The 21928-nt window shown below is 46.5% G+C and overlaps 2 protein-coding genes and 1 pseudogene across 3 annotated transcripts; 1 reads left to right on the plus strand and 2 right to left on the minus strand.

Moving 5' to 3' along the window:
* The first annotated feature begins 1339 nt into the window (after positions 1-1339).
* LOC103651683 (protein FAR1-RELATED SEQUENCE 4-like) lies at positions 1340-3956 on the plus strand. The gene is made up of 7 exons (XM_020541774.1): positions 1340-1378; positions 1473-1936; positions 2019-2286; positions 2378-2718; positions 2794-2859; positions 2942-3076; positions 3882-3956. Exons 1-7 carry the CDS (start codon positions 1345-1347, stop codon positions 3954-3956), a joined length of 1383 nt encoding a protein of 460 aa, XP_020397363.1. The 5' UTR covers positions 1340-1344.
* A 115-nt stretch (positions 3957-4071) lies between these two features.
* Positions 4072-9908, minus strand: LOC109940773 (uncharacterized; annotated as a pseudogene). The gene is made up of 14 exons (NR_163246.2): positions 9173-9908; positions 8253-8509; positions 7494-8117; positions 7220-7375; positions 7096-7155; positions 6642-6999; positions 6441-6526; positions 6312-6335; positions 6109-6222; positions 5943-6023; positions 5429-5553; positions 5164-5344; positions 4463-5075; positions 4072-4372 (listed from the first exon to the last, which is right to left on the minus strand). The product of NR_163246.2 is annotated as an uncharacterized protein (transcript).
* Positions 9909-10508: 600 nt separating this feature from the next.
* LOC100191224 (proteasome subunit alpha type) lies at positions 10509-12560 on the minus strand. Its single transcript, NM_001136658.1, has 3 exons — positions 12290-12560; positions 11778-12192; positions 10509-10879 (listed from the first exon to the last, which is right to left on the minus strand). Exons 1-3 carry the CDS (start codon positions 12460-12462, stop codon positions 10718-10720), a joined length of 750 nt encoding a protein of 249 aa, NP_001130130.1. The 5' UTR covers positions 12463-12560; the 3' UTR covers positions 10509-10717.
* Positions 12561-21928: the final 9368 nt, after the last annotated feature.

The following is a 21928-nucleotide window of genomic DNA, read 5'->3' on the forward strand; positions in this document are numbered from 1 at the left end:
GTTACCGGCGGCGGAAGTGAGAGGTCTGGCCGGCGAATAATATGTCCACCACCGGCGCTGGCGATGGCATCCTCCCTGTAACATCTGCGCATGAGGCAGTAGGTACGTCTGTTTCAATGGACATGCAACCTGTTTTGTCTGCAATCGCCCCATACACAGAGGGTGTATCTGTGACTCCTCCGGCGGCATTGAGGGCACCTGGACATATCGAAGAGCACACAAAAACAGCAGACGTGGTCGGCGCAGAGAAGCACATCCCCATGAGACATATTGGGCCACATGAACAGGACACACCTCATATTCTTCAAAGCCACGTAAGTACTCCCGTATTACGTTAAATTTATTCGATATTGAATCGTAAATGTTAAATTTCTGTGCGCAGCCGGACAATATTGATATAAGATTGATACCTAAAGTCGGTATGACATTTAGTAACGTGGATGAGGCGTATAATTTTTATAGTCAATATGCATACGAGGTAGGATTTCCATTGAAGAAATATAGGGAGCGGAAGAATTGTAAATGGTTGAACTGTTCAATGGAAGGAAAGAATGCTGAAAGGGTAGCTGGAAATCCAAGGATACGTAACACATGTTCGAAACGAACACAGTGCAAGGCTGGGATGAAACTCAAAAAAATCTACGATGATGCTAAGGAGAATGTTATTTCTGTTCGGATTGATCTGGTAAACTATGAGCATAATCATGAATTTTTGAAGAAGGATACAGAAAAAGGGCAATTGCAATGCAACAAAACACATGATCGTGAATATATGGAGTTCCTTAGTGCGATGCAAGAAAGCAGGATTCCACCACATTGCATTATGGATTTTGTTACTGAAATGCATGGTGGCCCAGAAAACGTTCCAATAACCGTGCAGGACATGAGTAACCTGTAAGTGTATTATGCATTGACAATAATTGTATTTTATATTACATAAACAATCGTAATGTGTTGAGTTAGATATAGTGCATAATCATTACATTTTTTGACAGGAAAAAAGCATGGCAAAGGGAGAGAAATGCAAATGATGTGTCAAAACTGTTATCTTTTTTTTCATTATGCAAGAAAGATAATCCACAGTTTTTTTCAGACTTTCAACTGGACAAAGAAGGGAAAATTTTAAGCATATTTTGGTCCCATGCTAGCCAGCAAGCCGAGTACATTGATTTTGGTGATGCAGTTACTTTTGATACTACACATAAGACTAATATGTATGATAAGCCATTAGGCATGTTTGTTGGTTCGAACCACCACCTACAATGCACAATATTTGGGTTTGCTTTACTAGGAGACGAGACAGTTGATACATTCGAGTGGGTATTCAATACGTTCAAAACATGCATGGGATGTGACGGACCACGAGTGATGCTGACAGGTATGTTGTAATAAAATGGCTCGTAATTATTATGTCATGTACTATATGATATCATATTGTCTTGCATGATGTTATGTAAATTTATAAATTTCAGATCAAGACCCTGCCATGCCAATTGCACTTGGCAGAGTATTCCCAAACACAATACATCGATTGTGTTTGTGGCATGTGCAAAACAGGTATATGCCCCACTTGAATGAATTATATGCAAGATTTGAGGACATGGATTTCAAAACAAGGTTCCAATCTATAATACATCATCCATTGAATGAAATGGAGTTCGAGGCAGCCTGGCAAATGATGCTTGATGATTTCCATCTACACGAGAACAACACCCTTGCCAGATTATATGACATACGCAAAGATTGGGTACCTGCATTTTTCAAAGGAGATTATTGTGGTCTTATGGTCTCTACACAACGAAGCGAGAGCATGAACAAGTTGGTGAAGAGTGCCCACGTGGATGCAAACACACCGCTTCATCAATTTGCAAAGCAAATGATGAAGCTACTGCATAGTAGGAAGATGAAAGAGGCCAAAGAGGCACTAGGATGCATGGTAAGTGAAAAAAATTAATAAAACATATGTTTTATGCTATTAAAACCAAAACAGTATTAATACTATATTGTGTAATTTGCAGGGTCAAAAGGATACAACTACATTGTATATGTTTGAAATAAGAGTAGCAAGGGCATACACTAGAGCTGTGATGACAAGGTTTCAGGAGACAGTAAAATATGCAACTGCATACCGAATAGACCGTGATACAGAGGGTGAGGAACATGATTGGGTGGTGAAACATACTACAAGATCAAATAAAATTGTTTGGGGTCAACACCAATTCAAGATAAGGGCTGATGTGGATGCCGGAAAGTATTCATGTGAGTGCAAGCATTGGGAGCATACAGGTATGTTATACTATAAAAAATTATAAATTATTACGAATGCATAGCTGTTTACGATTAATATATGACATAATGTATGTTTAATCAATTATAGGTCTATTTTGTGTTCATCTTGTACGCGCTTTCATGCATCTACAAATTGAAAGGATCCCAAGTGAGTATATTTTGCAACGATACACATACTCCGCGCATCAAGATGTGGCTTTTTCAAGAGACGATAGGAATTTGAAAGGAAAAGATGGAGAAACTAGATCATATAGACAGAAGATGTTGCTTAAAAAAGCAATGAAAGTAGTACACCATGCGAGTATGTCTAAAGCTGGGAATGATAAAGCCCTAGAGATGATGGACGAATTATTAGGGTTATTGATGCGTGTGGAGCCTGATATAGGTACTGGTGAGAGTTGTGGCACAAGTGTTTGCGATGACATCCAGGTACGCACCTCGTGATGTTATGAATTTTGCATAATTACTTGTCGAATATGATCCATGATTGTAATGATGATATAGGTCGAAGCGTATGAAACAGAAGAAATGGCTATAGACAACTTACGCAAATTAGATGATGGGAACGAGGTATGGAACAGATATTTATAATGTATTACATATACTGCACTATAAAATTTGTGTCCTCACTGGACTTTGTTTTATTTCACAGGAAATTTTAATGGGCTCTAATACAAATGAATGCAATACTAAGGATGATCAATGTAATATGCAGATATTAACATTGGAACATAACACTGACATTCGGTTGGTTGAGAGTAGTTCTATGGATGTGGAAGCTAGAAAGGTGAAAACATTGCTACAATATATGATGACATACGAGAAAGTAAAATCTGACTTGATATCTTTGTTTTGTAGAAACTGGAATTTCATATGGAAGGTGTAAACTTGACGAGACCAGATAAGGCCAAGCCTAAGGGAAGAACAATCAAAAGTAGTGAGCAACAAGTTTTAAAATTGGGTGCGAAAGGAGCTAAGAAGATGAGCAGGAAATGCCAGAAATGTGGCATAGCTGATGGTCACAACAGCCGTACGTGTTTAACTGTCGAGGATAATAGGGTTCGATTGGCTAACCTATCTGGACGTAAGCGAGGACGGCCTCCTGGTTCAAGGAACAAACTCATAGCTGCAGCCCCGCAATGGAATGAGACATCAACGTCGAAAAAACGAACGGTGGATGTCGGAGATGATGATTCATCTGGTAGAGAGTAAAAGACCATAAGATACAAATATTTCCTTGTGTAAATGTGATTCCTGTGTTCGTTTGTCTACTTCCAGAAAGAATCATAAATATACTTGCAAACTGGTATAAATGGATGTGTAGTTTGTCATAAGCTTCAACATAATGCAGTAGTCTGACTGTATATGTACTTAGCATAAATGTATGTGAAAACCTGCGTAACTATGCGTTGTGTAATGCATAAGAGGGTAAGCCTGTGAACCATGACTGTACAAAAATGACTCTGCGTAATTTGTAATACAAACTGGCATAAATGTCTGTGTAATTTGTCATAAGCTTTAACAGTTATGCAGCAAACTGACTGAACATATACTACGGTCAATAATTATATCGTGAACATGCATACGTCCAGATAGGTTATGCAGTTATGCAGCAATCTGACTGTACATTTATGCAGCAATCTGACTGTACATATGCAGCAATCTGACTGTACAAACATGCATAAGCCTTTCAATAATTATATCGTAAAGTCCGGTCAAAAAAGATGCATACTTCGAGGTTATTGACATAACAATATTGTACAGAAACCTGGAAGAATCAAATGCAAGAAACAGACATTACATTTCAAACAGGTTGGAACAACATGCCAGTTTAGAAAAAAGCTGATCCCAAAGTTGTCAATGACATAACTAAGAAACGTCTACGGACTTTGGCCATAATATACACACATGACTGATCTGGAGTTTAGGGAACCATTGTATACAAAATATATTACATGACCAAACTAAACTACATCCTTTAGACCTTGAATCTTTGGATGTCTTGGAGCAGCGATAATGCTTTGTTCTTCGGGTGGAATGTGATGTAATGCAGCGCAAGAGACCGTATCTCACTGGTGTTGCCCTGCAATACAAAAACACTGAGTTAGTTATACCTCTGTTCCATGTGTTGCCATGGGCCAACTGTAGAATTAAATGGTAAATTTGTACATACTGCTTCTATGTCTGACCGCAAAGATCCTTCGTCGCATTGATAAAATAGAATGTAACCCATGACATAAAAACCACAGTCATTTGATCCAGCTACCATGTTAGGACAATTTTGGCACAAGTCAATTGTGAAGTTACCAAACTTGGGAAAACATGAACTGGGCCGCACATGTTGTATTGCTTTGTTTAATCTGCTCATAATAACCTTAGCCCAGGGTAACTTTCTGCCACCTGAGCCCAAATGTGCAAAATGATAGTCCTTCCATGTAGTTCCACCAAGTGTTGGTCCATATGGGTTGGAATCTAAAATATGAATGCACTTCTTGACCTTGTTGACAACATACAATGACCAATGCCCCCTGCTTACCATGGGGACCATGATCTGACCGTGTAAAAAAAGCATAAAATTAACAGGGTAACTTACAAAAGCATAACAATGTGATATGTTACATTTAAAAGGAATTGTGTTTGGATTATGAAATAGGATTGTTGCCGCTTTGTATTGGTCCAACTCATCTGTCTCAGGCAATGAATTGTCTAGAAGTGTGTGGAGTACAGATTCATCAAAAGGTTGAGGATTGCGACTGTCGTTCCTGTTCCTCAAAGTTGAGTATTGACTGCAATAAACAATATAAATGGAGTGAGTGTACTTGGGTTGATCTAATTTGTATATGAAAATGGTGTATGTAAGTTACAATAGTTTACCCCAACATTAACATCAAGAACCAAACTGTTTGAACTCATGGAAGTCTGCTGATTTTTTGCATCATGAATAACACATTGGATGAAACACTGCATGAATCCATTGTCGAGACACTTCCCATCGGCAAAAGATTCATATATGTCAGAACATGTCGCTGAATATTCACCATAATCTATTATGGTCCTGGTGAATTTTTTAAATCAATTAGAAAGGTGGCGTAAATCTACAAGCATATAAACAAATTTAGATTAAGTATGAACTTCGTACCTGCCGGTGTCAGATTGCAGACCACACAAATATTCGCGTAGAGCTAACACAGTTTGCATCTCCGAATCAAGAGAAGCCTGGCCAACCTGTGGAGTGTTTGTAGCTGGATCGGTTTCAACATAAACCTAAAAATATATATGAAAATATACATAAAACTCTGTGAACAATTTTGACAACTATAAAGAAAATGAAAATAACTGAGCTGACATAAAGTGGAATATACGTATGTGGAATGAAGTGTCATAAACTGGCATAAAATTAATGAGCTGCCATTACTGATACATATCAAGAGAAAGAAATATTCTTGCAAACTGCATAAATGAATGTATAATTTATCATAGTCAGCTAGCAGTTATGTAAAAACTGCATGTACATCTACACAGCATATATGTATATGTAAATGGGCATAACACTGATTTGTAAGATGCATAACCAATTTAGACTGTGAAGCATGGCTGTAAAAAATCTGTGATAAGTTGAACACTACAAAGAAAATGTAAATTACTGAGCTGACATGTTCAGATGGAGTCTGATCAAAGCATGGACCACTGTCAGGCAAGTCTGTTTCTGCCACTTGTTGTACGCCGCCAGTAGACTAACAAATGATGGTATAAATGGATTACAAATTTAGTAAACTGCTAATGAGAATATAGAAAAAACACGAGGGGGTTTAGACATACCTTGATTTGCGGTGTCGCATCAAATATCGGCGCGTCAGGATCCATGTGTGGTGTTGCTTTAGGAGTGACGTTTGTATTGGTCGGCATGTTCTTGCCACCGTCACCATGTTTACCCTGAAAGAATTGTAATGGTTATATGCTATTTACATAAAACGATTAATACAACCCTAGAATGAAAAATACAATGATTGTAAAAACATTACCACTGAGGTTGTAGGTGTTTTGTTCTGTTTCGTTATATTTGTATGAACCAGTAGATCAATATCAGCTTCATCGGGACAACTTTCTAATAGTACACGAATATGATGTTGCCTTAACAGTAATTCATGTACCTGTGTGTCTGTAAACTGCGTATCCAGCTGAGAAACTGGAGTAGACATATCGGGTACAGTTGGGGGGGGCGGACACGTACATCCTTCTGTACGTGTCATGTAAACAAATAAAACATTGTTAAAAATAATGGCATCAAAACCATATGGATAAATGATTGCATAACTTTTTTATATTGACGTAAATACATTAAACAGACTAACCAGCTGTCTGGGGAAGAATATCATCTGATTTTGATGTGGTTTTCTGCACATCATAAGCATCTTCGTTGTCACCCGCCTCGGCACGGAGGACCTCATCAATTAACTCGCCAAAAACATCAGATAGATTGAATTGTTTCTCAACAATCTGCTGAAGATTCTGTTTAATAACTGAACACGCCTTACCAACCTCCGCATCAAAATGTGACAGCTTCTCTATGAAACCCATGCGGTGGCGGGATGGAAGCTAATTAAGCTTGCTTGATATCAAATCCCTGATGAGCGGGAGTTCGATGTGAATTGAGTGCTGTCCAGATGGGTCAGGACGAGGAACATCAAAAGCGTTGGTCCTGGTCTTATGCTGTTGTAAATTGAAAATTATTAAGTAAATGTATAGCATATAACTGGATATTGTGTTGAAATTCTATGACAAACAAATATATAAATAGAATCATGCCTTGAATTGTGCATGAACGGGTGGTACATCTGTGTAGCAGGTCTCTGAGGAGCTTCGGAACTAAAAAAAATGTGTGAGATATGGAGTAAAACTAAAAAAATGATTGACACATAAGAAAAAATACCGAGCAATGTCCAAATGCTTCTTCTCCTTTGCGTATCTTGCCCTTGTCAGCTCTTGTCAGGGCTTGAATAATATTCCTATCAAAGTATTTGATTCGTGGTGTTCCACGTTTGTTCAGGGGTGCCGCTGAGTCATGCAAATGATCCAAATAATACAGCTGCAAAAGGCATAACATGAGTCATTATAAGACATAACAAAAGCATAAACTACGTGTATATGGATTTTGCATACAAGATTATGGGTACATGTAACAGACAAAAAAAGGATATGCTTACAAGAATAACGATGGAACATCCATAGATGGTTGTAGAAACGTTCGTAACACTCCTGTTATGCCACTTCTTGGCAGCTTGGCATAAATCATTGAAAATAAGCTGACACCAGTCAATCTGGTGGAAACGATCCATCTGCTCGGTTAAAAGAACCTCATGGTTCGTTATTCCCCAGCTGGCAGTAGGGAACAACAACCTATTGAACAATATCAAGAAAAAGCATCTGATGCTTAAATCATCGTCAGAACCTTTCCTCAAACGATCTTGTTGAGCTGTAACCCCAAAATCTTCTTTCGATAGCCCAAGTTCAGCTCTCAAATTGTTGGCAACAACAGCTTCATCGATGCCCAATGCAGTTCCTCCCCCAGCATTCGGTAAACCCAAAATTAGGTGCACCGTATCCTTTGTTATTTTCAGCTCCTTTCCAGGGCCAGCTCGAATTGTCATGTCATTGGGGTCGAGCTTTTCCATCAGCCAAGCTAAGTGTGATCTGCTGCCGAGTGCATCCAGTCTCATATCAAGAATACTAGAAAATCCCCTACGTGCAATTGCTTGTTGTTGTCTGTCATTTAATATCTGTATGCTTACTAACACATCTTGGGGGTTGCATCTGACGTTCAGCTTCTGCTGGGGAAAATATATAAAATGAATATTGTAAACATTTACATGTGCATAATCGCAACACAATGTTTAACTCAGACATCAAGACAACATGATTTCACGCATAAAAAGGATATATTGCCATAGACATAAATATCTAACCTGTCGGGGTGGGGGCACTGCTTTCCGCCGCTTAGTGACTACCTTCTTCAAAACTTTACCAGGGCTGTCGTCCAAGTTACGCTTCTTGGATGATGGCATAAAGTCATCATCCTCATCAGCAGCACGCCTTGTCTCGGGTCTAACAGTCCCCGCCGGAGCACGGGGTATGTCAACGCTGAAGCACTCCTGAGTAGACTGGATTATGATGCGTTTTGGATTGGAAGGTGGTCGGTCTACGTTCTTCATCACTGATGTTCCTACCAAAATGAAACAACACATATACATAAAATACGTAAAGGATAAAAAAAAGATAAGCACAAAGTCAATTCAGATCAGTTCATGACCATACATTGCATAAATGTATCAACAAAGCAGCATAACACAATATTGTAAAATTGCATAGACTTATGAGACTAACTTGATAAAAAAAATCTGCTCATATGCGACATCAAATTAATGTAAAACCTGGTTATTTCGTTTGAGCTGGCCCAATTTGAACAGCATTAGGTTTTATGGCATAATGTATTGATGTATGAATCATACTTCTGTCAACAAATCAGCATAACACAATATTGTAAATTGCATAAACTTGTGAGACTAACTTGATCAAAAAAATTATGCTCATATGCGACATCTAATTAATGTATAACCTGGTTATTTCGTGTGAGCTAGCCCAAATTGAACAGCAATAGGTTTTATGGCATAATGTATTGATGTATGGATCATACTTCTGTCAACAAATCAGCATAAACAAAATATTGTAAACTGCATAAAGGTGTGATAGATTGCATAGTATACATTTGTGTCTCCAATTAACTATAAATTTATAATGAATTGGTATTTGATAAATCAAGCAATTGGCAAAATAATAATGTGAACTCTATCTACGATTCAGATTGGAAGAGTTGTTGATGGCTTACCGGAATGTGGATGGGCCTGGAGGGCGGCTGAATCCGATACAGCTGTGCAGGGGACAACCCAACGCGACGCGGGGCAGTGCCAAATGCGTCGGGGACTCGACGTTGAGGACGGACCTCGCGACGGGGTAGGGGACTCGCCGTTAGGCCGACGCGGTGGAGAAGATCGAGGTCTCGGTCTCTGACGAGTAGGAGAACGCAGGGGCGGCACAACCGCCTCCTCGAATCCGGGACCCTTGCCGGAGACGAAAAACAAGGCCACGGCCTGTTTGCGGCGGAGAAGGCGAGGGCGTGCGGCGGAGAAGGCGGGTCTCTGCGGGGGTGAAGGAGAATGCGACGGCGGGGGAACTGCGGGGGAGAATCTTAATGCGACGGCGGCGGTTAGTCTAGGGTTCGCCGGGCGCCGAGGAGAAGCAGCATACGGCGGCGGATTTGGCTAGGGTTCGGCGGGAGCGATAGTTACGGGAGAGCTGAGCTGAGAAAACGACGGCTCAGTTCCTTGATTCGTGGGCCCGGATTACGTAAACTGCCTAGAATGCGGGAACACGATCTTTTCGTGGGCCCGGATGCCGCGAGACGTGCGCACACCAAAAGAGTGTAAACGGTAACAAAAAGGAGCATAACTCGTATTTATAATTGACGTAACGGTGTATTACAGTAAACCAGTAAAGCGTGCGCGCCGGTCAGAGCACCTGGTCGGTGTCTGGTCGGGGCTTCCTGTAGTTAGAGAGAGCCCAGGGCTCTAAATACTATATATATATATATATATATATATATATATATATATATATATATATATATATATATATATATATATATATATATATATATATATATATATATATATATATATATATATATATATATATATATATATATATATATATATATATATACTGGGACGGAGCAGCTTTCCCTCGTCCTCGCTCTTATCCGAAACCACTGCTTTTCCTGATTTGGCAAAACTGCCAATCGCCATGGTCAACTCTCTACTAGTCGGTTCGGTTGGAGATCAGTGGGTCTCCTTTCAGACTGCTTTACCGCCTAAGAATGTTGCGTGCGTGATGTCACGCACGGCGGCAAAAAAAAAAAAAAGGTACCTTTGCGCTTCTAGAAAAGCATGTAGTGGTGGGCGCATGGTCATCGCGCAAGAGGAGACGCTCGTGTTGTAATGAAGGGTGGGACGGAGTGCCCAGCGGATGGATAGCTACGGCCCAACAGCCTCCTCCAGTCCCAGATTCCGTAATGAGAGACGCAGGCAGGTGGTGGACTGCATGATGAGGAACGGAGCCCAGGTTCGTTGCTTCCTGCATCAGAACGACTAGAGAAACCATGGTGTGGTGTCATCCCTCTTCTCTCAACCTCAACAATAATTAATAAATAAACACTCGGGGCTGCAGAGCTTTAGAACTACCCCGCAGCCCACAGACCCACACAAGTCACAAGGCAGCCACAGCCATATAAGCATCCTTCTTCTAAAACAATTAAGATGGTGCTATGGAACATAAAAACAAGACACACAAAGGGAGGAATACCACAATACAGGGACTAGGTGTCCCTAGGACCACCCTTCTTTGCAGCCTCAGCTGCAGCCTTCTCTGCCTCTATCTCAGCAACATATTCATCAATCTCAGCCTCCTCAAGTTCCCGGAGACCATCCTTCTTTGTCATCACTGCAACCTCGATGTTCTTCCCACCACTTTCAACAACCTATCAGTAACAGCTTTGTCAATATTCTGGAATAGGGGGCTGAATTGCTCCCAGGGGCCAGGAAGATATCGGGGAGAGGCTAAATCACCTTTTAAGTACACATCCAATGCTATAATAATCGAACATCATGCTATCTAATTTGCAAATGATGGTGAGTAGGACAAACACAAGCTGACACGAAGGTAATCCATAACTCCGCAGTTGCTGTGAACATTTATCAAACATCTTGGACAGATATAAAATATACTATGCACATCAGCAGATATGAGAAATCTGGTGCAAAATTATTCAGTTCCTTCGTATTTTTACCTAGTTTTTCAAAGAAGGTACTAATGGATATGATTGCAGTTTTGCATTAGTTTGCTTTTGTATTATTCAATGAAAACATCATCTGCAGGAAAGACTGCCCCATTTGTTAAAAAAGGAAACCTGGCATCACTAAGGCTAATATCTTATTGGATGTGTATAAAACACATGAAGCGAAGTCAATGACTAGAATGACAAATCTGGGAGATCCCTCAAGCAATTCATGCTTGAAAAAACAACGCAAGTCAGGAACAGATTCGTCAGTATTGCTCCAAGAGCTTCCTATGATTGCCAGCGCCAAATGTAATTAAAGTGGAAACTACATGATCTGATAGGCGGTGAACAAAGATGCATATTCAGATTATAGTTGCCATGGAAACTTGTTTGGTTTGCTCTAGGCTTAGGCAGAAAAGTAACACCTTTGATTTCCCTGATCATGTTAACCGTGCTCTGCAACTGTTATATTGTGTTCTTTAAACTGAAAGAATAGAAACATTTGAAGCGAACCAAAACATCGGCAAAACCTTCATTATGTTTATAGCCTGTTGCTTAAATTGCAGGAAATTTAAAACTGAATTTATTTATGATATACCTCTAGAAGTGCACGAATAGCAAGCTTGATGGTCTCCTTGCCGGAGGTCTCCTTGTAGTTCTTCTCCAGAAACTCACGCATAGAGTTGGAGTTCCTTCCCGTGGCGTTCGCCTTCCAAGCAGAGAAGGTACCAGAAGGATCGGTCTGGTACAGCGCTGGCTTGTCGGTGTAGGGGTCGAAGCCGACAATGAGTGTGGAGAGGCCGAAAGGGCGGACTCCACCACTCTGTGTATACTTCTGCTGCAGCCCAGCGATGTAGCGGGTGATGTACTCGACGGTGACGGGGTCCTCGACGGTGAGTCGGTGGCTCTGGCACTCGACCCGCGCGCGGTTGATGAGCACGCGTGCGTCCGCCTTCAGCCCCGCGCATGCCAGAGCGATGTGGGTGTCCAGGCACGCGATCTTGCGCACGGACCTGGGGAGACATGAATTCGGGGTCAGAGATATTAGTTTGAGTCGGGAATCGCGAGATCTGGTCGGAGGATCGATGGGAGGGACGGAGGGTTTGCTACCTGGAGTCCTGGAGCTTGGGGGTTGACTTCTTCTCCACACCGAGGACGACGGTGTCCGTGCCGCGGACGCCGACGGCGGCGTTGCCCTTGCGGACGGCCTCCAGGGCGTACTCGACCTGGAAGAGGTGGCCGTCGGGGGAGAAGACGGTGATCGCGCGGTCGTAGCGGGCCATCGTGCTGGCGTCGCCGGCGGTTAGGGTTTGAGCTTGCTTCCTGGCCGGTGGTGGTGGCCGTACCTTTGCTTGTTTGCTGAATTTTTTCTGGGCCTTGTCTTGTTCAGGGGCGTTTGGGAAAAAGGGGTGCAGTCTGTTTCTACTTGGGCTTCGTGTTTGTGTCCGTCTTGCCTGCAGTTTGGTGGGCTGGGCTAGTAAAGCAGCAGTGAAAGCCCGAGTGGGTCATTGTGTGTATATGTTAAAAAAAAAACAATTCATCTCCGAGTCAGTCTCCATGCCATGACGGGTGACATCCTCGTTCTGACACGCATGTTCCTGTATTGTCATTCCGGTTCTGCGCCATGTTAGAGTTTAACTTGCATGTCCCACGTTCATAGCAGTTGAGACAGTATGGGCACGAGAATCCTGTTGAGAACTACGTTACCACGGATCACCAGATCCGCACCCTTCTCTCCCGTCAGCAGATTAGGCGCGAGAAGTCGTGGAAGACCCGTATCCCTTCCCAGAAGCACGATAGAGGAAACACACGAGACACGATGTAGGGTTGGGCCTCTGACCTCTTTCTCTTCTCTGTATTATGAGGGGGTTTACATGTTCTTTATATAGAGATTTGAGACCCATCAGGGGCAAAGCAGGTATTTGCCCACATAACCCTAACTAGGGTTACTTAACACTCCCCCTTGGGCGAATACCGCGACCAACACATGCTTCGTTAAAACTCCGAAAAACTCAGTGGAAAAAATGTGGAGAAAGAGTGCATGGTGATACAAATTACATTTGCACTTTGTTGCCTCGTTAAAAACTTCATGTGAGAAACTTCAAGAAAACTCACCAAGGGAAAAAGAGTACAACAGCTGTCATCGGGACATATTTCAATCCTCTCGGATCTAGATTCTATCGAATCTTCTACAAGGGCTAACTTTAGAAATGTGCTCCCCCTGATCCTTGCAAAACCGTATCAATAAGGCAAAACATCTTCTTCTGGAAGTATATGCACATAAAGATTTAGCAAACGGATTGCATATCCTTGCAAGGACTATTTCAGGAACTTTACCTCTACTCACTTCTAGGATATACGAGGTAAGTGCATGTATCAATATAAATAAGCCACTTTGACTAATGGTGTTTGATCGACTAGATCTATATATTTGATAGAAAGTTCCATAAAGGTTCACATATTGATCATCAAACTCACGCCTTCAGGTCATAGGATATGACATTTATTGTCTCGCGGTTGTGATCAATATAAGCATTCGCTCCCCCTGACGATGGCATCTGTCAAAGTCGTTATCCCTCATAACTCAAGCATATTCTTCAAGATATATATCTCATTGTTCATCTGGAATAACGATAATGGATGAGGTTGGGGTGCTATCATTTTCTATCTTACACCACAATTTATACATAATTGTGCAAAGCAAATAACATGTCCTTCAATAGGACTTAGGGGATAATATAGTTGCAATAGTACATATTCTAAATATGACACATCGCTCCAGGCGTTCATCCTTTGCAACATATATGATGGTGTAACAAAAGTCCATCAAAGATCATAATCCATCAGGGATTTTTCATCGATCAGATATATTGTTATAGTCTGTCATTCTGGCACAACGGGGATATTTTACCAGTAACACCTAAACCTTATAGGTTTCTGCCATCGTGGCTTTAGAGGATACCGTAATTCCACATCTAGTGAAAAATACCATGAGTAAAGATCGTGGAATGCACATGTGCTTATTCTGTGAACTTCAAATCCTTTGGTACCTCATCTTATTCCTTTTCGGGTCTGTATGGGTCTTTATCCATTTATAGGGATTATCAAACTTTGGTGTTTAACACAGACTTTATTTCTTCTGGAAAGGTTCCATCAAGGAACTATAATCTCATCTAGGAGATATTCTCTCTATATACGAGAGTGCTCATTCGTCAGGAATGTATTATTCGGTACGAGATTTATATGTTGCATATTTATAATTCAAAGATATGAATCATCCTAGGATATCACGATGGATCTTCAGAATCCTATTAACTACATATTTTAATTCACGTAAAGTCATGCATGTTTGGTACCGGTACTCCATGCATGAATTTTATTAACTGAATTTTATTAACTGCATATCCAAGCATATCCAAGCATATCCTATTAACTGCATATCCAAGCAGCAAGCCTGAACCATGTCGTTGACCAGGGACCAATACCTACAGGTAAAGTCATGCATGTTTGGTACCAGTACTCCATGCATGAATTTTATTTTATCTTCTGATATGCACTTTATGTGTTTACTTTGTAGGTGATTCCACATTGGTGCGCCGCACATCCTCTGTGCTGGGAGCAGATGGTGGATAGGTGGTGTTCGGCTGAGTGGGACGAGGCGCACAACGCTAGCCGGGAACGGCGTATGATGATGCAAGGTCCCTCCCACCACCAAGGCAGCCGGAGCCTAGGCCAATATGTCGAAGCATGGGTACGCCCTCTTTTTTATTTAGGTATATAGCACTGGATTAGATATTATTTCTAACTATCTCGTTGGTTTTCTTGCAGTCGGCGTCACATGGTGGCCGGCCTTGCTCCACCTTCTCGGCTTATGCTATGGCCCATAAGGGCAAGGCGACGTCCGACGTCACCTACAACCCGGATGATGGGCCTGAGGCCTACACCAACTCCACCGTCTACAGCCGCCATCATGACTACACCGCCATGGCGCAGGAGGTCCATGGCCCAGAATATGATCTAAGCACCGAGCCGATCGACCCCGATGTGCTCATGAGGGTCGGAGGAGGCAAGAGACATGGGCGGTACTGGATTGCCGATGGGGCAATCGACTCGTCCTCCACTCCCACTCTGTCTCAGGTGAGAGCAAGGAGCACGGGCTCGAGTCCACCATACGACCTCGGCACGACAGCTCACAACTTCGCATACAACAACTCGAGGTTAGTGCTTCTGTAACTCGTCCTTCCTTGAGTTATATACCTTCTCTTTTAGTTACTATAACGTTGGCTTGTAATATTATAGACCCAACTAGAAGAAGAGAGGAGGGAACGTCACGAGATGGAGGCGAGGATGATGGCGGAGCGGGAGGCGGAGCGGGTGGAGCGGGAGGCTCGCCTGGCAGATCATCAGAGGATGGCGGAGATGTTCCAGTACATGCAGAGCCTTGGCGCCGCACAGGACTTCGCTCCGCCACCTCCATTGTTCCCTGCAGTTGACCCTGCTATCTTCCATACTCCTGTGAGTATCAAAATTGTAGTTAGATGTTGATAATGCATCTGGTATAACACATGCAATCTCTTCTCTGTGCAGGGCAAATCTGGGGCGGCATCCAACAACCCTCATGAAGGGTTCAGCCCAACGCAGCACCGGTCGAACCGTCTACCTCCATGAGAGTTATGTTTTTAGTGTTTAGACTTCAGAACTTGTGTTGAATACTTATGTTTGTGTTGGATACTTATGTCAGAGATTGAGACTTATGAGACTTATGTTCTTGATACTTATGTTTGTGTTGAGAACTTGGATATTTATATTTGTGTTGGATATTTATGTTTGTAATGATATATGTGATGTATATATGTGATACATGTGATGTATATGTGGTATCTTTTGTTTGTTTGGATGGAATATAAAAAACAAATAAAAAGGTGTATACTAGTCACTTTGCGGAGTGTGACACTCGGCAAAGAGGTGCTTTGCCGAGTGTCAGGGTCATAACACTCGGCAAAGAACCAAGACCTGGGCACCGGTATAGGTTCTTTGCCGAGTGTAATGTCTATGGCACTCGGCAAAGAAGCACGCTTTGCCGAGTGCCATACTAAGCACTCGGCAAAGTACCTGACATGGGACCCCCTCTTTGCCACTAGTATAGATAAGCTCTATAGTGGCAGTCGTAAACCTATTTACAGTGGCGTTTTTTGTAACCGCCAGTGCTAGGGGTCAGTAGAAATCACCATTTTTACAGGCGGGTAACTGAGAACCGCCAGTGGAAATCGATTTTCACTGGCGGTCGGCGTAATAAAACCGCTAGTGAAAATCGTTTCCAGGAAACATAAAACAGATTTTAAAATAGTAAAAAATATATTTTTATTAGGGAGACCTCGCGGCCCGCCCACCCACCTGTTCGTCTCCGTCGAAGTCGCAGGTCGCAGAATTTTCCGTGCACTACACAGTTGCTAGGAATCGAACCCCTGACCTCAGCCTCACGCGTACCCTCCTCTATCACTCCGGCTATGGCATGCTTTGTGTTTAGTGTGTAGTTTTGTTGCCCACATATTACAACTAACTGAGTGTAAATTGCTTGTTTGAGACCATAAAAGAATTCAAATAAAACAGTTGTCAACTACAAAGTTGAATAATTTTTGAAGTTCTAAAACTTTCATTTTGACACTTTTTTTCATCCGAGGTCGTTTGAAAAATTTGAATTCTAAATTTGACAAATTTAGATACAATTTTTGAGAGCCGAAATGATTTCAAATAAAAAAGTTATCAACTATAAAGTTTTATAATTTTTAGAGATCTATAACTTTTATTTTGATAGTTTCATTATACGAGGTCGTTTGAAAAACTCGAAAAATTAAGGATAAAAATGATTTCTAGTGGCGGTTCCTTAAGAAATCCGCCACTAGAAATCGATTTCTACATGCGGTTCCTTAAGAAAACCGCCACTAGAAACCATAGATTTCTACATGCGGTTTTCATAAGGAACCGCCTCTAGAAATACGATTTCTAGTGGCGGTTTTCTTAAGAAACCGCCACTAAAAATAGCATAGACGGTTGATAACCGAATCCGCCTATAAAAATATAACGCACCGCAGGCTTTGAGTCTTTTTTCTACTAGTGTGCCGAGTGTCGCCTGGAACACTCGGCAAAGACTCCGTCTCCATCACCCGATACTGTCGGCGTTTCGAGACCGGGGGGTCCCTGGGCCGATGAGTGAATGTCGCCGCGTGCCCCAGCCCAGATGGGTCGAGCGCGAGGGCGAGCGCGAAGGGGGGAGAGCGAGGCGGCCGGAGACCGGCGTGAGAGAGGTGGGAATCCCGCGGCCTTCGTGTTCGTCCCGCGCCCAGGTCGGGTGCGCTTGCAGTAGGGGGTTACAAGCGTCCACGCGGGAGAGGGAGCGAGCGGCCCCAAGCGAGCGCTTGTCTCGTCCTCGTCCCCGCGCGGCCAACCCTCTCTAAGAGGGCCCTGGTCCTTCCTTTTATAGGCGTAAGGAGAGGAGCCAGGTGTACAATGGGGGGTGTAGCAGAGTGCTACGTGTCTAGCGGAGGAGAGCTAGCGCCCTAAGTACATGCCGTTGTGGCAGACGGAGAGATTTTGGCACCCAGCTGGTGTGATGTCGTGGCCGTCGGAGGAGCGATGGAGCCTGGCGGAGGGACAGCTGTCGGAGCGGTTGAGTCCATGCTGACGTCCTCCTGCTTCCGTAAGGGGGCTGAGAGCCACCGTCGTCACAGAGTATGCGGGGCGCCATCATTGCCTATCTGGCGGAGCGAGCCAGATGGGACACCGGTCTTGTTTCCTGCGGCCCGAGTCAGCTCGGGGTAGGGCGATGATGGCGCCTCCAGTTGACGTGGCTGGTCTGCGCCCTAGGTTGGGCGATGTGGAAGCTCCTCCGAAGCTGAGGTCGAGTCTGTCTTCCGTGGACGAGGTCGAGTCCGAGCCCCCGGGTCGGGCGAGGCGGAGGCCGTCGGCTGAGGCCAGGGCGGAGTCCGAGCCCTGGGGTCGGGCGAAACGGAGTTCGTCGTCTTCTGGGGCTGAGCCCGAGTCCGAGCCCTGGGTCGGGCGGAGCGGAGTTCGCCGTCTTCCGGGACTTAGCCCGAGTCCGAGCCCTGGGTCGGGCGGAGCGGAGTTCGCCGTCTTCCGGGACTTAGCCCGAGTCCGAGCCCTGGATCGGGCGGAGCGGAGTTCGCCGTCTTCCGGGACTTAGCCCGAGTCCGAGCCCTGGGTCGGACGGAGCGGAGTTCGCCGTCTTCCGGGACTTAGCCCGAGTCCGAGCCCTAGGTCGGGCGGAGCGGAGTTCGCCGTCTTCCGGGACTTAGCCCGAGTCTGAGCCCTGGGTCGGGCGAAGCGGAGCTTGCTATGGTGCCTTCGGCCGGGCCTGACTGCCTGTCAGTCTCACTCTGTCAAGTGGCACCACAGTCGGAGTGGCGCAGGCGGCGCTGTCCTTCTGTCAGGCCGGTCAGTGGAGCGGTGAAGTGACGACGGTCACTTCGGCTCTGCCGGCTGGGGGGCGCGCGTCAGGATAAAGGTGTCAGGCCACCTTTGCATTAAATGCTCCTGCAATTTGGTCGGTTGGTGCGGCGATTTGGTCAGGGTTGCTTCTTAGCGAAGGCAGGGCCTCGGGCGAGCCAGAAATATGTTCGCCGTTGGAGGGGGCCTCGGGCGAGACAGAAATCCTCCGGGGTCGGCTGCCCTTGTCCGAGGCTAGGCTCGGGCGAGGCGTGATCGAGTCGCTCGAATGGACTGATCCCTGACTTAGTCGCACCCATCAGGCCTTTGCAGCTTTATGCTGATGGGGGTTACCAGCTGAGAATTAGGAGCCTTGAGGGTACCCCTAATTATGGTCCTCGACAGTAGCCCCCGAGCCTCGAAGGGAGTGTTAGCACTCGCTTGGAGGCTTTCGTCGCACTTTTTTGCAAGGGGACCAGCCTTTCTCGGTTGCATTTTGTTCCGGTGGGTGCGCGCGAGCGCACCCGCCGGGTGTAGCCCCCGAGGCCTCGGAGGAGTGGTTTTACTCCTTCGAGGTCTTAATGCCTTGCGTAATGCTTCGGCTGGTCTGGTTGTTCCCTCATGCGAGCTGGCCGTAGCCCGGGTGTACGGTCGGGTCCCAAGTTCTCGGGCTGGTATGTTGACGCTGTCAACGGTTCGGCCGGAGCCGGGTTTGCGAGAGCAGCCCCCGAGCCTCTGCACAGGGCGAGAGGGCGATCAGGGACAGACTCGGCTTTTTTACATACGCCCCTGCGTCGCCTTTCCGCAAGGAGGGGGGGAAGCGCCATGTTGCCCTCGATGGGCGCCGAACATGGTGTCTCCGGTGAGCTGCAAGCGGGTAATCCGAGTGGACGTCCGTGCCCCGTTCGTTAGGGGTCGGCTAGGGGCCCAGAGGCACGCCCAAAAGTACCTGCAGGTGATCTGCCGGACCCGGTCCCCTGGCGACGGGGTCCGAGGGCTCGATGCCTCCCTCTGATGGGATTCCGTTACAAGATCGCTCCCGCTGGTCTCGGAAATGTCCTAGGGTACCTCGGGAGCGCAGCCCGAGCCTTGGTTATGTATCGAACGTACCCATGGTCATCCCTCGCTCGGCGTCTGAGGCGGCTGTGAACCCTTCGGGGGCCAGCCTTCGAACCCCTGATCAGTAATGGGCGCGGAGCCCGAGTAGCCTGAGGCGGCCGTGGAACCCTTCCAAGGGGCCGACCTTCGAACCTCTGACCAGTAGTGGGTGTAGGGCCCACGCGATCTGAGGCGGCTGTCGAACCCTTCCGGGGGGCCAGCCTTCGAACCTCTGATCAGTAGGGTGGCTCGGAGCCTGGTTCCTTCACAGGGAAGGATCCTTTTCGGGGTATCCCCCTTTCCCGGTCCCTGTTGCAAGAGAGAGAAAGAGGAAAAAAGGAAAAGGATACGAAATCGAACGACGCGGCGTACCTTTTTTGGCGCGGTTATTACGGCGAAGGCGAAGCGTCACCTGCTTCTCCTGCCAGAGGCGCCGCCTGTCCCGCCACGGAGTTAATGCGACGGGGCGTATGGTTGGCGGGGCGGCGTTGTGTGTGCGCGAGCCGTTCGAGGAACGACTGTTTCGCTTTGCGTTTTCGAATCCCGCGTCCGGTCCGGGCGGAACGTTTGAACCGGTCTCGCCTTGGTCTTTATATACCCGGGAGAGGGTCTGGTGACGGTTCTTTGCTCCGCCTCCTGCCTCCCTCTTAGGTTTTCGCAACCCGAGAGACTTAGCCAGAGAAGAGGAAACCCCTCCCTGCCCCTTGCGCCGTCACCTCTTCCGCTCGGTGATGGCTGACCGGGTGACCATCATCTCGCCGCGCGACCCATGGCCTTTTTCCACGGTGACGGCGAGTGATCTGGAGGATCTTGTTGGCGAGGGTTTACTTCGCCCTCTCACCGATGAGCAGCGACCGGAATGGATCCCTCCTGTGGGCGGAGTCGCTCCGTCCCCACCACCGGGGTACGTCGTGAGCTTCGCTCCTTCCACGAGTGGGGATTTGGTGTGCCGGCGAGCCGCTTCATGCGAGCGATCCTGTACCACTACGGGGTGGAGTTGCACAACCTCAGCCCCAACTCCATCTCGCAGGCCGCCATCTTCGTAGCGGTGTGCGAGGGGTACTTGGGGATCGCCCCCCATTGGGATTTGTGGACCCATCTCCGCGGAGCTTTTTGCCTTGCCGACGGGGGAGAGGAAGGTCCGCGTAGCGGTGTGGGCCGGCGGCTGCACCCTCCTGCTGAGGCAGTCGCGGGCGTCGCAGTATATTCCCGCCATCCTTGCGTCCTCGAACTAGGGGTGGCAGCGCCGGTGGTTCTACCTCCGGAATGACGGCGAGTTGCTCCCGCCGTTCTCCCAGCGAGTAGTCACCACCGCCACCGATGCTTGGCGCCACGGGACCCCGCACGAAAGACAAAAGAACCTCGAACCCCTTCTCCAGGCCTTGGAGGCGTTGCGGAAGGGGGGACTCACCGCTGCGGGAGTGATTGCCGCCATCCACCGTCGGAGGGTGCTTCCCTTGGCGGAGCGACGGCTGTCGCTTTGGGAGATGACCCCGGAGGCTGACTTGGAGGGCTCGCGGATGTCCTCTGATCCTCTTCCCTTTGATGCCCTCCACGGGCGGGTGTCCGTCGCGTTGGGGAAGCCGGACCCCCACACCTTCTCCCAGCTTTTGATACGCCCCGACCGAGGGTGCGTGACTCTGGTGAGTGTCCGCTCCTTCCTTCTTCTTACATCGGGTTGCTCCTGGTTCTTACGATTGGGGTTTTCTCCCTTCTTCAGGAGGTGGGGTGGCACAAGCCTTCCCTGCCACGGGTCCCGCAGGATGCGGTGGACCGAGCAGCGCGGCGGGTCGCCGCGGAGGAGAAGAAGAAGAAGAAAGACGCGGAGAAGGCCCGGGCCCGCGAGCGGAGGCGGGCTCGAGACGCCTTGGAAAAGCTCCGTCGCCGGCAGGAGAGGGAGGGGCTCCCGAGGGAGCCGTCGCCGGAAACACCTGACGACGACGACGATGATGAAGATGATGACGAGGAGGACGACATGGCCGCCCGCCTTGGCCTCAGCCCCGGCTTGGGGTTTGGCCAGGAGCCGGCAAGCCAGCCCCCGAGCGGGCTGATGCCGTCAGTCCCCGGAGTCGGGACGTCGGGGTCCCGGCCCGAGGGGCAGGGGCAACCCGAGAGGGTACCTGACCCCTCGGCTGGAGGAGCCAAGGCGACCCCGGGGGGCCAGGCCAGGGCGTCTGCTCCTCGAGAGCCGCCGCTCGCGCCGGCAGC

Source organism: Zea mays, chromosome 7, assembly GCF_902167145.1.
Source record: "Zea mays cultivar B73 chromosome 7, Zm-B73-REFERENCE-NAM-5.0, whole genome shotgun sequence".
In the NCBI taxonomy this organism is placed as follows: Eukaryota; Viridiplantae; Streptophyta; class Magnoliopsida; order Poales; family Poaceae; genus Zea; species Zea mays.

What these genes read in the sequence shown, in the direction of transcription:
- LOC103651683 (XM_020541774.1), top strand. Translation starts at nt 1,345, where the DNA reads ATGGGATGTGACGGACCACGAGTGATGCTGACAG. An exon ending in CAAGCATTGGGAGCATACAG is followed by an intron (nt 2,287 to 2,377) that starts GTATGTTATACT and finishes AATCAATTATAG; the next exon opens with GTCTATTTTGTGTTCATCTT. An exon ending in TGGATGTGGAAGCTAGAAAG is followed by an intron (nt 3,077 to 3,881) that starts GTGAAAACATTG and finishes GCATACGTCCAG; the next exon opens with ATAGGTTATGCAGTTATGCA.
- LOC100191224 (NM_001136658.1), bottom strand. Translation starts at nt 12,462, where the DNA reads ATGGCCCGCTACGACCGCGCGATCACCGTCTTCTCCCCCGACGGCCAC. An exon ending in CCCAAGCTCCAGGACTCCAG is followed by an intron (nt 12,193 to 12,289) that starts GTAGCAAACCCT and finishes ATGTCTCCCCAG; the next exon opens with GTCCGTGCGCAAGATCGCGT. An exon ending in CTATTCGTGCACTTCTAGAG is followed by an intron (nt 10,880 to 11,777) that starts GTATATCATAAA and finishes TGTTACTGATAG; the next exon opens with GTTGTTGAAAGTGGTGGGAA.